The sequence below is a fragment of the Pneumocystis murina genome (assembly GCF_000349005.2).
Source record: "Pneumocystis murina B123 chromosome Unknown supercont1.12, whole genome shotgun sequence".
In the NCBI taxonomy this organism is placed as follows: domain Eukaryota; kingdom Fungi; phylum Ascomycota; class Pneumocystomycetes; order Pneumocystales; family Pneumocystaceae; genus Pneumocystis; species Pneumocystis murina.
Genome location: NW_017802370.1, coordinates 125,448 through 138,647, shown reverse-complemented (window position 1 = coordinate 138,647; position 13,200 = coordinate 125,448). Strand labels below are relative to the sequence as shown.

Here is a 13,200-nt window from a genome sequence, read left to right as displayed (position 1 = left end):
ACCAACATACAACTGATTCATTACTTTCAGAATGTTTTTGTCGATAAGATTTATAGAATATGATTTTTTCAAGACTTAAATTAACGTTGTAAGATGGGTATAATTTGTTGTAAGATAAAAAAATACACAGAAACATTTTCAGAATCCTGTGAACAACAAAAAACAGATGAAAAAATGAAAATTCCTATTTCTTCTAAAAAAAATAAATCAAAATCATCAAAAAAAGGGTATATGCTTTCAAAAGAGAAAAATATAGAAAAAACGGAACATGATATTGCTTTTTTAAGAGAAGCAACTGCAAATGCAGCACAAGCAAGATTTGAAAAGAATAAAAGCAAGGGAATATGTACGCCGGGTAAACTTTCTTCTCAGTTAGCTGCAGAAAAAAAAAAAACACGTTTAGAACTATTAGAAGATATTTCGCGGGAGAAGCAGATAGAAAGAGATCAAAAGCAAAAAAATGACCTAAGAGTATTATTTTTCATTTATTGTATTTGATCATTAACTGTTTTTAGTGGGATTAATTTATCAATCATAAAGATAAATATTACATTTCATACAAAAAAATTTAGAATCTTGATATCATTTATAAAACAGAATATCTTCCGCTTACTCCAGAACGTATTTCACTTTCTAGTGCCTAAGAAAGTTAAATTTGTCGATTAAACTTTATATTATATATTACCGAAACTGTTCCTTCTGTTAATAAACGTTTAAGCTCATATAATGCCCGATCGACAGATATTTGCGTTTCACCTTCAATAAGAATATACAGCTTCGTCTCTCCTGGAGGTACAGGTTTTCCAGGTGGATACCAGTTACCTTTATTTGTAATTGATGTTCCTGTCAAGTCAATAATTCGAGCAATATTTGTACGATTTGTGACAGCCCATCTTGCTTTTTGCGGAAAGTCATTAATTTCAATTGTAGCAGTAAATTCTCTTGAGTCAGGACCACCAGATTCAATTGTAATTCCGGAACGTGATTGACCTTGTAACCGAGATGTCACTGAACCAGCTGCCTTACGTACACGTTCCAATATATCGTCTGTTATATTTCCTTTTTTATTTGTTTGTGAAGCAACCATCGAAGAATTTGAATTGGCATTTGAATCAGATTTAAAAGATGTATCTGGCTCTTCCATATCATAAAGATCCATTTTCGAATATTCATAATCATCATCGAAAACATCTACTTCTTCATCACTTTCTTCTCCGTAAGCCCTTCTTTGCAATTTTCTAACTAAATCTCTATCTTTATCAAGTCTGTCAAGACCTTTACCGCCAAATCCTGATCCACTTGCTTTTTCTTGACCTGATTTAACTTTTTTTATAAATTCTAATATGTGTCAAAAATAATTTAATTAAAATTTAAAAACTACCATTTGCCAAATTTTGAACATCTTCTGGAATATTAGCTTTACTAATTCGTAAAGCTCTAACAATATCAGCAGCATAGCGATCCTGTTCAGGTGTTATAAATGTGACAGCTGTCCCAGTTTCTCCTGCTCGTCCTGTTCTTCCAACACGATGAACATAATCTTCTAAATGATTTGGACAGTCATAATTAACAACTAATTTTAATTGTTTAATATCTAAACCCCGGGCAGCAACTGATGTAGCAATAAGAATAGGGAAAACACCAGCTCTAAAATCTGCAATAGTTGAATCACGATCAAATTGATCTTTTCCACCATGAATTGACATACATGGATATCCTCGACGCATTAGATCCCTCAGTAAACTATCTGCTGCCTCTTGACGATCTACAAAAACTAGAGTACGCACATCATCGTCATTAACATATAAATTACCAAGAAGTTCAAGGAGTCGAACAAATTTATTATCCTCAGTGCACACTTCTACAAGTTGCTGTATTTCAGAAGCAACAACACTGCGAGCACCCACTGTAATTTCAATAGGTTTCTGTAAAATTTTCCGGGAAAGAATATCCATCTATATAAATATTAAATAAGATAATCAAAAAAAAAAATACTTGTTTTGGAAATGTTGCAGAAAATAAAACTGTTTGACGATCCGGTCTTACATTATTAACAACCTTCATAACTTGAGGTTCAAAACCTAAATCAAACATACGATCTGCTTCATCAAGAACAATATATGACGTTCTTTTTAAATTAGTAACTCGACCTTGATTTGCTCCAAGCAAATCTATAATACGACCAGGTGTACATACTACAATCTCTGCACCTCTCTTAAGTTCTGCAATTTGATCTTTAATTGGGGAACCTCCATATGCACACACTGCCTAAAAAATATAAATAACTTATTTCAAGAATAATAAAAACACACTCTAAGCCCCAAAACCTTCAAGAAATGCTTGCATTCCTTATGAATCTGTACAGCTAATTCCCTGGTTGGTGTCATAATAAGTGCAATAGGCCCCTCTAAAGAATCAATAGGACGCTGATCTTTGATGTGTCGAAACATTGGAAGAAGAAATGAAATAGTTTTTCCACTCCCCGTTTTTGCAACACCAATTATATCTCTCCCACTCATAATAGCAGGAATTGCTTGAGCTTGAATAGCCGTCGGTTTTTCATATTTAAGTTGATAAATAACATCTAGTCTTTAAAACAATAAGTATTTTATTTTTTTCTAGAAAAAAAACATACACATGAGCAGGAAGCCCACATTGACTCCAATTCTGAATCGGTTTAGGACAATTAAGACCCTAAAATATTAAAAAATTTAAACAATATAAAAATAAATACTCTTATTTTAATTCCGTCCAATTCTAAACGATAATCATTCACTTCTTGCTCGCTCATTTCAGAAAGCTCATGTGGTTCAACATAAAAATTTTTTCGAATCGGTTCATAATGAATTTTTGAATGATCAATATTAGGTAGTTCCTTTTTTTTCATTTTTTTCTGCGCAAGAGCTAATATATCCCTTGGATCATTAATACTATTTTCTTCTTTTTCTTCTTCACTATCTTCTTTATTCTCCAAAAGCTCATCTAGACTTAAATGATTTTCTACTTTTCCTTCTGCATCACGTTTAATTACTTCATCCATTCCTTGCATAAATAAATCTAATGGATCCACTTCTTCTTCATTTTCTGTATTCTTTGATCCTTTTTGCGAGGATTCTTCCATATTATCTTCATCACCAAGTGATTCCATAGGTATCTTCCGTTTCTTTTCATAATCATCAAGCGTTATAGCCTGAGTAGACATTTTTGTAACTGTTCGACCAAATTCAAATCCAGAAACCGAACCACGAGCACCAATAGATGGAACTAAAGGTTCTTGTTCATTCTTTTTTGTTTCTTTCTCCGTTGACATTGTATTTTCCTTTTCCTTTTCCTTCTCTGCCATACGTACTGCACGCTGGCGTAAAAATTGCTGAATTTTCTCTTGTTTAATACGCATACGCTCTTTTTCATCATCCTTAGCTTGTGATCCCCCTTCTGATGATACTTTATTTGTATAAGATTTCTGTTCTCTATCTTGCTCTTTATTTCTATTACTTTCTTTATCTTTTAAATATCTAGAGTCTCTATCATGATCATGAGTACTATGATGAGACCTGTGACGCTTAGAAAAACTTTCTGACGAATGATATCTCTGATGACTCATTATTTAACCCAAATAATCAAGTAATCTTTAATAAAAATTTCAAGAATATTATTTAACGTTTTTAATCACTTTTCAGCAAGTAAAAAAGCAAAAAAAAACAGAAAAAAGTCCCCTTCAATTAAAATAAGATCTCTAAATATATAAAAGAAGAATTTTCAGCGGAAAAAAATGGTATATTCCTTTATTTTTTTAAATAAAATTGGCAAACCACAAAAATATGCTTAATCAACGTAAAAAAAAGCAAAAAAAAAGAGGAAAAAAGGGAATCTCAAAACAAAATATGATTGCGATCAATAAAAGCAATTTAAATGAAGATTTACCTCTTTTTGTGTTATCCTTAGCCAATTCTTAAAAATTCTGACGTTGGCTTGATAGATCGAAATCTCTAAGATCAACGTCCAAAAAAATAGATTTTAATAAAAATCCTAAAAACAGGGAAAATAATATGATTAGCACCAATTTTATCATTTCCATTGGATTTTCAACAAAGACTTTGGGGTATAGAGGAATTAGAGCGGTTTTTAAGCGATGTCTAGGAGGAATGATTCCAATCAACAAAGAATATATTATTCAATGGACAAATACGCGAAGAAATAAGAAAGTTTTTGACAATATATTTCATGAAAATGCACAATTAACCTATTTTAAGAATCTTTTTTATGACTTCCACCGTTTTAACTCGTCAAAATCTACATCAAGGTCTACAAAAGCAAATCAGGAATTAAAAGCACTTCCTACACCCTCACGCATGGGATATTCTCCATGGATTGCGTTTATTAAGGAGAAGTTTAAACAAATGACGGGAAATGGGAAGGAAATTATGAAACAATGCTCTTCTATATGGAAAAATATGTCTCAAGAAGAACGACAGGTTCGTTTGATTTTTCGTCTTCTATTAGTAGATATTATGAAAAAACGGACACTGATAGGAAATATATAGACTTATAAGGATATTTCATCAGAAAGTAGATTACAAGCATCACGTACATACATGAATTGGATCAATTCGTTATCTCCAAAAGAAATTATGAAAGAAAATCATATCAGAAATCAATTACGTAAACAGGGGAAGAAAGGTATAACGTTTATTAAAGATCCTCGAAAGCCTAAACGTCCTCTGTCTGCTTTTCTTTTTTTCTGTGCTTATGCAAGATCAAGCCCTGATTTTATAGAGAAATATACAGAAGGAACAACAAAAATTACTGAACAAACTAAGATATTAGCGAAGAAATGGGCACTTATGGACGATTTTGAAAAACAAGTGTGTTATTTTAAATATATTTTTATATTAATATTCTTAGGAATTTATTAACTCTTCAATAAATGATAAAGAGCGTTATCAAAAGGAATTAGAAATTTATTATAAGCTATAAATCTGTAAAATACAAATGTTTATCCATTAATAAATGAATAGTAGACAATATTATCAATGTTTGATATTTTAATTTATATTTTAACTACCTAACATTTTTTATTTAAAGATATAAAATTATAGTTTTATATAGAAATATTGATTTATACTCTGAACCCGTATCTTATTAAGCCATTTGATATAACGTTAGAAGATTTATTAATAATACTTTATAAAAGTCTTTAAATATCATTTATGAATTTAAAATAATTTATCAGCATCAAATGAAACTAATAAATATAAATAAATACATAAAAAACATACATACAATTAATTCTTATTTCTTAATCTTATTTTAATAATATTTTTGCTAATAACTTAAAAATCAAAGTTTACAAATATAAAAGTCTTTATTTTTAAAGAATTGATTCCATAAAATATTATAATAAACATGTCCAAACCAATAAAAATAGATAAAGTATTATGTATTTAAAGATATTTCCAAAAAATATTTATAAAAAACCAATCCAATTACAATCAATCAATATAATGACTTATAATGTTAATTTTAAAAACATTTAAATCCTTATTTTTAAATTTAATTATCATAAATCATTTTATTTTTCTTTGGAGAAGCAGAAAGGTGAAATTAAATATTTTAGACTATTTATCATTATGCGCCTGCTTCGTCAATATAGAAAAAGATATTATAAAATTGAGAATGAAGTTATTAGTCTTGCACTAGAATTTCACAAATTCAAATCACCTTACATTACAATAATAACATCTTTAAATATAAAAAAAATATAGAGATTAAATGTCATATCTACAGTTAAATTATAAAACCCTTATATTCTACAACCATAAAAAATATTCTAGTAGCTTAGAATCTCCCTATATAATGATACTAGAAGACGAAAAATATATATAGATAAGAAAAAGGTCACCAATAAGCCAAAAAATATATATTAAGTTATAATACATAAGAGTTTCATTCAAAACAATCCATAAAACAATCCCTATATGAACATTCCCATATTTAAATCAAAATACTAACTTTTTAGGTTTTTCCCAGGAAAAAGACTGGTCAGTAAAATGTCCATAACATCTATTTCATAATTTAAAAATGAACAGATCTTAAAAAATACATACGCAGTTTTAGAATAAATTGGAAGCTGCAATCCAAGTTCTTTTACAATAACACCTGGCCTTAAATCAAAATTTTTCTTCACAATTTCAACAAGTTCAGATGAAGTTTTTTTACTTGTTCCATAATGTTCAACATAAATGCTTAAAGGATAAGAAATACCAATTGCATATGAAAGTTGAACAAGACATCTTTTGCATAAACCAGATGCAACAAGAGATTTTGCTACCCATCTCGCTGCATAAGTTGCACTACGATCAACTTTAGAAAAATCTTTGCCTGAAAATGCACCACCACCATGTGCACCCCATCCTCCATAGGTATCAACAATAATTTTTCTTCCAGTCAAACCTGCATCACCTTTCTTTTTAAATAACAACAATAATAATAATATTAATTATACCCTGAGGACCTCCAATAACAAATCTACCAGATGGCTGGATATGATAAACAGTTTTTTCATCCAAATATTCTGAAGGAATAACTTTTTTAACAATTTTTTCTAAAATTTCTTCACGAATCTTTTCCGTAGAAATTATGTCAGCATGCTGTGTTGAAATAACAACAGTATCCACACGAACAGGGACCACCATTCCATTTTCTTGTTCATATTCAACAGTAACCTGTGTTTTTGAATCCGGACGTAACCACTTTATCTCACCACTATGCCGAGCTTCTGCAAGTGCCATATTTAATCGATGCGCAAGCAGAATAGTCAATGGAAGTAACTCCTTCGTCTCATTAGTGGCATATCCAAACATAATACCCTTATATAATCCTCAACGAAAACATAAAAAAAAAAAATCAAGATACCTGATCTCCAGCACCAATGTGTTCCAATGATTTTTCTAAATGAAGTCCTTGCGCGATATCAGGGCTAATAAAACCATCAGAAAAAAAAATCAATATATCCATTTTACGATTGCTCTTCAATAGCGACAAAAATATTACATGTTCTATAATCAAAACCCTTATCTAAACCATCATAACCAATTCTTTTAATTGTTTCACGAACGATTTTTTTATAATCAAGAACCGCTTTAGTAGTTATTTCTCCAAAAATAATAACCCTGTTTTAAAAAATTATAATCAAATAAATCTATATAAATCATAATTTTACTTGCATTTCAGTTTTTATAGCCGTCTCACAAGCAACTCTAGAATTAGGATCTTCTTTTAGACATGCATCCAAAATTGCATCAGATACTTGATCACAAATCTTTTAAAAAATTCTTAATTTTCATTAATAAAAAAAAAAATATAAACCTTATCAGGATGTCCTTCACCAACCGATTCTAAAGACTTATTAAAAATACTATTTTAAAGATCTAGAATACCTGAAGTAAATAAAAACCTGGACATCAATTTATAAATATCCTTAGCAGATTTTTTTTCAGAAATTTTGCGTTTTTTCCGGCTAAAATCAAAACCTGCGGATAAAAATGATTAAAAAATAATATGAAAAAAAAAGATGACCAACATAATCTCAGACTTATCCATAAATCCAGATAAATCTTCTCATATATTCGAATCAATACTTTTTTTTGCAAAAAAAAGATACATCCTGGATAAGTTTTAGAAAAAAACGTATATGAAAAATACTTACTATAACTATTATAAAAAGCATTTATAATTCGATATGCCTAAAAAAAGAAGAGGCTAAATATTTTTTAGAATTAAGGGTTAGAATCTTTCCTTCCAGCTATAAGTTTATTGTACATATTTAATAAATGAATATAAGGAATTTTTTTTGGCCAAAAGTAGCTTGTAAATACCCTGAAGAAAATAAATTACTTAAAAACAAATAATTTCAAAAACTACCATAAATGTTTTTTTAAACGATCTTTATCAGATTCAGATCGAGATGCTACAGTCATTTCGATAAAATCACCGACTGTTGTTAAACATTCTTTTAAAATCATCGCAAGTTTTGTTCTATCAGTATCCTTATCCTTTTTTAAGGTTTTCAATTGTTTTCTAACCGGATGTAATATTTTCTAGTTTTAGATTTTAACTATTTATCTTCCCTAATTAAGAAATTATTATACCTTACAATCGTCTTCATCCATGCTAGAATGTTCGCTTTCTTCATCAAAATCGCACTTTTTTTCTGTATCCACATTATCTTTAATCTTTGTCTTTTTATCATTCTTTATTTTTAAAGATTGTTTAGATGAATGAAGATCGTGATTCACATTCCTAGATTTCGACTGTTGTAATGATCCAGATGATTGGATATTATAATTGTTTTTCACCTTTTTAATATAAGAATGATTCAAAACATATTACTGTGTACTTTTCTATCTACTACTAATGTATTGTTTGAAGAACTTGCAACTTTTGCTTCAAGAATCTCTCGTGCAAGATTCAATAAATATTCTCCACGCCTTACAAGATGAGTAGGACCGGGAATCAATTTAAAATCTTTTAATTCTTTCCCTTCTTTATGCTCATCTTTTTCTGTTCTATCATCATCTAAAAATATTTTATCTTGCATGTTCAAATCGGGATCATCTTTTATAGAAGACCAGGAACCAAATCCATACCTATCAATTCCAATTAACAACATAGCATCTTCTCGCTCTCCCCATTGACATGACCATCCATGAACTGCTTTTACCTGCCCAGGAATACGAAAGACTTTTGAATCAACACCCTTAACTAACTGATGAACAAAACGCAAATCTCTTGCTCTTTGTATCACTGTTTCCGCATTAATATTTTTTACTCCTTTATACTCTATAAGAAGAGCTTTCTTTGGTTTTGAATTTTGATTCAACGTAGAATTCTCAACATCTTTATTTTCTGCTTCTTGATTAATTATCGCTTGCTTACAAGCTTTAAAAAGTTCCCGAACAATTAAACGTATTTTTTCAGGAGGCATTTGATTTGGCAAATCTGCTTCTCTAATAACTTCTTCCCATCGATCCAATGGCGAGCCAAATTTCAAAATAGCCCTATAAAGATTGCGAATTTCTTTTTCATTCAATTGCCTTAATTTTGGGTCAACTTTCTTTAACTTCTTATTCGAAATATTATCTTTAATTAATAGATTTTCAGGATGTTTGACAGTTCTTTTAGTATTCATAGATATCTGTTCCTGCAAAAACTCTTCATCTTGCCTCAACTTTTCTTCAGCTTCAATTCTATTACGCTCCTCTTCAGGAATTATATCCTCCCATGTAATATCAGTCTTATAATCGGTAACTTCAAACTATTTTACAGGTTATAACAATATAAAAATTTAAATAATATAAACTTGTTTTAAAAATTCTTCTCCTCCCATGCTTGCCCCTCCAACATCTTGTCCAATATCATGATTTTCAGCATGTTCTAACACATCATCTAAGTTCATATCTTCTAAACGTTTCTGATTATCATTATCTTTAAACATATTTAATGCACCGAACTAATTAAATATTCAAAACTATAGCACTTTAAACAATAGAGATTATTTACCTTGAGAATAGCAGTTAATTCCTGTGCCGTAAATTTATCTGCTTTCCCTGAGTTTGATTTATCTGTAACGCCTAAAGAAATAATTGCATACTATAATTTTATAAACTAAAAAAAAAAAAAAAAACAAAATAAATACTTCCAAAATCATTTTTCTTCTAGCTCGTTCCAATATATCTTCTTCTACTGTATCTTTAGAGACAAATCTATAAACCATGACATGCGACTAGTTTAAATTAATATACAATAAGTAAATATATATATGCGGGTAAATCTTAAAAACCTTTTGTCCAATTCTATGTGCCCTAGCCATTGCCTATATTTCTTAGCAAAAAGAATACAAGATAAAATAAAAATACTTGTAAATCTGCTTGAGGATTCCTAAAATAGTTAAAAACAAACTAAATATTTATTTATATACCAATCTGAATCAAAAATAATCACTGTATCTGCAGTCATAAGATTTATTCCAAGACCTCCTGCTCTAGTACTCAATAAAAATACAAAATCAGGACTACCGCTAGCATTAAAATGATCAATAGACGCTTTTCTAATAGATGCAGACACAGTCCCATCTAAACGCTGAAAAGAAAGACCACGCAAAACCAGATAATCGCCTATAATATCTAACATACGAACCTACAAATTAGTTTAAAATATTTCTAAAAAAAAAAACAAACCATTTGACTAAATATCAAAACCCGATGGCCATCCCTTTTTAGTCTAGTAAGAAGCTTATCAAGTAAAATCATTTTTCCACTGTTTATTATTATTCCTCTTAAAATATCTTCACGATTTCTTTTTGATCCAATACTATTTAACCAATTTTCTTCAGCATTAGGAAAAAGATATGGATGATTGCTAGCTTTTTTTAACTCAATAACAATATTTAATAAATTCAATTGACTATTTCCCGTAGACATACTTAATGCCCTATAATTACGCGTTAAAATATTTTTATACCAATATGTTTGTAGTTCAGATAGTTCAACCCTTAAAATTCTTTCAGATTTAGATGGAAGAGATTTCTCTACATCCTTTTTCAATCTACGTAGAATATAAGGTTGTAATCTTTTATGAAGATCTCTAATATAAGCTTCTTGTTCAGCATTAGGTGCCTCAAAATTTAATTCTCGATCAATTTCAAATCTTTTGGGCATTAAAAAATCTATCAAAGCTGCCAATTCCTTAATATTATTTTGCAGAGGTGTTCCAGTGATTAAAAGACGATTTGCAGTCCTAAAGTCCCTTAGAGATTCATAAAGTTGCGATTCACTATTTTTAAGTCTATGTGCTTCATCTACTGCCATGTATTGCCATTTAATTTGATTTAATTCAGATTTATCTTTGAGAATATATTCGTAAGTTGTAATTAGAATATTAAATTTTATTTTTTTAGGATTCCCATCAATATAAAACTCATATTCTTGAATAGTTTTTCTAGCTTTTGAATTTCCTATATATATAATACTATTTAAATCCGTTGCCCATGTTTCCAAATTTTCTTGCCAAGCAGGAATAGTTGATAATGGTACTACTATTAAAAATGGACCATGAATATGCAAAGAATGCACGAGATATGACAAAAAAGAGACAGTCTGTGCCGTTTTACCCAATCCCATCTACTAAAATTAGAAAAATATATATAAGAATAGATAATACCTCATCTGCCAAAATCCCGTTTTCATTTTTCGACCATAAATACGCCATCCAATTCACACCTGTTAGTTGGAAATCCCTTAATTCACCATTTTTAATATACTCAGGCTGAACATCAAGCTTTTTAAACTTCGGTCGAGAAGAACCATATGAAATGCTTTCATGAGGAAGAATATGACTTACAGATCGATTCAAATATCTATCAATTTGGTCTTGCGCATTAAAAATAGCGGAAGCACATTCCCATGTACATGAGTCATAATAAAGCTGTTTCCATTTACAAAAATATTCAGTATGAGGATGTTCATCAAATTCACAACTTTTAACAATTCTCGAAGAAACAATTCTATCGACAGTTTGATATTCAACCAAAAGATTCCTACGCCTTTCAGTCTCGATATCCATAGCTTCAAAATATTCAGCAGTCGTTGTAGGATTTTCTCTTATTTGTTTATCTAAATCAATATACTGTTTAATATAATTATCTACTTTTTTCCATCCTCGAATTTTTTTCAAGTTATCATATGTTTCCCATGAATCATGAAGATGGGAGTGATTCTTCCATTTAACCTAATTATATTAACAAATATATCAAATACAATTAACAAAAAATTACAAGATATTCTAAAGCATGGCCATCATTAAATTCGTCAGAATCTAATATATTAATTCAATAATAAATAGAAATAAAACATACCATCTTTAGTGATTTGACGATGATCTAATACTGCATCAATACTATCTTGGGCTATAATATTATCAGAAAATATTGAAAGAAATAAAAAATACTTTCTAAAGACTTTGATGACAATTTTTTCTCATAAAAATAATCATTTTCATCATCATTTGTAAAATCAAGATCATCATCCATAGAATTTTCATTATAATTACAAGTTTTTAAATTTCTATTAGAAAATCTCAATTCATCTTTTAAAAATGCACGCTGTTTTTTTCTCAACTTGTCACTAAAATCGCTTTCATACGAATCAACAGGTGATTGTATTGATTGTGTTCCTTTAATTAATATAAGAAAGATTTCATACATTATACATAATATAATACTTATATAATTTTTCTTACGTTTTTTCTTAGAAATCATTCCATACTCATCGGAAATACGATCATCCGAAGAATCTATATTCGTAGAACGAACTTGTTCATTACGAGTTCTTTCTGATCTTCTCAATCCATATAAAGAAAAATCTAACGTTTCCAACTGTTTTTTCGTTTTTTCCTGATATCGCCTCCTTAAACGCGGTGCTTCTTCCATCTCATCACTTTCACTTTCATTATTTGATAAATTATAATCTTTATCATTCATATTATCTTCTGTTTCTGAAATAAATTCTTCTCCACTTGAATTATTTAATGTTCCATTAGCTACATATAATTCAATATATGTCGTTAAATCCTTTTTATATAAAAATACCTTCTAAACAATCCGTAGAAATCTCAGAAACCTTATTTAATGTTTGAGATAGATTTTCATCTACCATTATCTCCAAAGCGTATAACTAAAAAATAATTAATATCTATTTTTCTTCTCAAAACATAGTGCAATTAAATAGCTATAAAACTTCAAAAATACTCTTCAATTATATATTATTTCCAAATTTTTATTTTATCATTTTTTACCGTAAAATTTACCATTTTTTTACTTTTTTTCACATTAAACATATTAATTCATACTCCCATTCTCATTTATCTCTAAAATAACCTCAAATTCCTCATTTTCTCCTTTTTTTACAACTTCCCTATACTTTATAATATTCTATATTTATCCATTTTCATCTTCTTTAAAGCCCTTTTCAAACGTACTTACATATATTTGAAGTGTACTATAACCATATAACAGAATTTCACTAAGCCTTATTCCTAATTCCTTAATATTTTCTTAATACTTTTTCTAAAGTTTAGTCGGATGTCCGAATATCCTTAGATTTGAAAATGAGACGTCTCGATCCTCTTAATTCTTATATTTAT

At 29.2% G+C, this 13,200-nt stretch overlaps 5 protein-coding genes across 5 annotated transcripts; 2 read left to right on the top strand and 3 right to left on the bottom strand.

Moving 5' to 3' along the window:
* Positions 1-93: 93 nt before the first annotated feature.
* PNEG_02132 (hypothetical protein) lies at positions 94-624 on the top strand (the record flags this gene model as incomplete). The annotated part of the gene is made up of 2 exons (XM_007875923.2): positions 94-471; positions 516-624. 2 exons carry the CDS (start codon positions 94-96, stop codon positions 522-524), a joined length of 387 nt encoding a protein of 128 aa, XP_007874114.1. The 3' UTR covers positions 525-624.
* PNEG_02131 (hypothetical protein) lies at positions 474-3,604 on the bottom strand (the record flags this gene model as incomplete). The annotated part of the gene is made up of 7 exons (XM_007875922.1): positions 474-640; positions 686-1,338; positions 1,382-1,955; positions 1,996-2,268; positions 2,313-2,589; positions 2,636-2,694; positions 2,735-3,604. The coding sequence occupies 7 exons, from the start codon at positions 3,602-3,604 to the stop codon at positions 587-589; spliced, it is 2,760 nt and encodes a 919-aa protein (XP_007874113.1). The 3' UTR covers positions 474-586.
* Positions 3,605-4,004: 400 nt separating this feature from the next.
* PNEG_02130 (hypothetical protein) lies at positions 4,005-4,977 on the top strand (the record flags this gene model as incomplete). Its single annotated transcript, XM_007875921.1, has 4 exons — positions 4,005-4,205; positions 4,254-4,475; positions 4,545-4,865; positions 4,906-4,977. Exons 1-4 carry the CDS (start codon positions 4,050-4,052, stop codon positions 4,975-4,977), a joined length of 771 nt encoding a protein of 256 aa, XP_007874112.1. The 5' UTR covers positions 4,005-4,049.
* Positions 4,978-5,799: 822 nt separating this feature from the next.
* On the bottom strand, positions 5,800-7,496 carry PNEG_02129 (S-adenosylmethionine synthase). The gene is made up of 8 exons (XM_007875920.1): positions 7,440-7,496; positions 7,369-7,397; positions 7,227-7,321; positions 7,023-7,172; positions 6,916-6,979; positions 6,506-6,869; positions 6,108-6,462; positions 5,800-6,063 (listed from the first exon to the last, which is right to left on the bottom strand). The coding sequence occupies exons 1-8, from the start codon at positions 7,462-7,464 to the stop codon at positions 6,000-6,002; spliced, it is 1,146 nt and encodes a 381-aa protein (XP_007874111.1). The 5' UTR covers positions 7,465-7,496; the 3' UTR covers positions 5,800-5,999.
* Positions 7,497-7,759: 263 nt separating this feature from the next.
* On the bottom strand, positions 7,760-13,144 carry PNEG_02128 (hypothetical protein). The gene is made up of 17 exons (XM_007875919.1): positions 12,647-13,144; positions 12,280-12,597; positions 12,007-12,231; positions 11,915-11,965; positions 11,834-11,874; positions 11,221-11,787; positions 10,239-11,180; positions 9,980-10,197; positions 9,918-9,939; positions 9,842-9,874; positions 9,698-9,784; positions 9,562-9,651; positions 9,362-9,511; positions 8,399-9,316; positions 8,151-8,357; positions 7,924-8,099; positions 7,760-7,878 (listed from the first exon to the last, which is right to left on the bottom strand). The coding sequence occupies exons 1-17, from the start codon at positions 12,711-12,713 to the stop codon at positions 7,779-7,781; spliced, it is 4,212 nt and encodes a 1,403-aa protein (XP_007874110.1). The 5' UTR covers positions 12,714-13,144; the 3' UTR covers positions 7,760-7,778.
* Between the last annotated feature and the right edge of the window lie 56 nt (positions 13,145-13,200).

Coding starts and splice junctions, on each gene's coding strand:
- PNEG_02129 (XM_007875920.1), bottom strand. CDS start 7,464: ATGTCCAGGTTTTTATTTACTTCAG. Junction 7,398..7,439: donor CAGGTTTTTATTTACTTCAG/GTATTCTAGATC, acceptor ATAAGTCTTTAG/AATCGGTTGGTGAAGGACAT. Junction 6,064..6,107: donor CCAATTTATTCTAAAACTGC/GTATGTATTTTT, acceptor ATTATGAAATAG/ATGTTATGGACATTTTACTG.
- PNEG_02128 (XM_007875919.1), bottom strand. CDS start 12,713: ATGGTAGATGAAAATCTATCTCAAACATTAAATAAGGTTTCTGAGATT. Junction 9,875..9,917: donor ATCCTCAAGCAGATTTACAA/GTATTTTTATTT, acceptor TAAGAAATATAG/GCAATGGCTAGGGCACATAG. Junction 9,652..9,697: donor GAAGAAAAATGATTTTGGAA/GTATTTATTTTG, acceptor ATAAAATTATAG/TATGCAATTATTTCTTTAGG.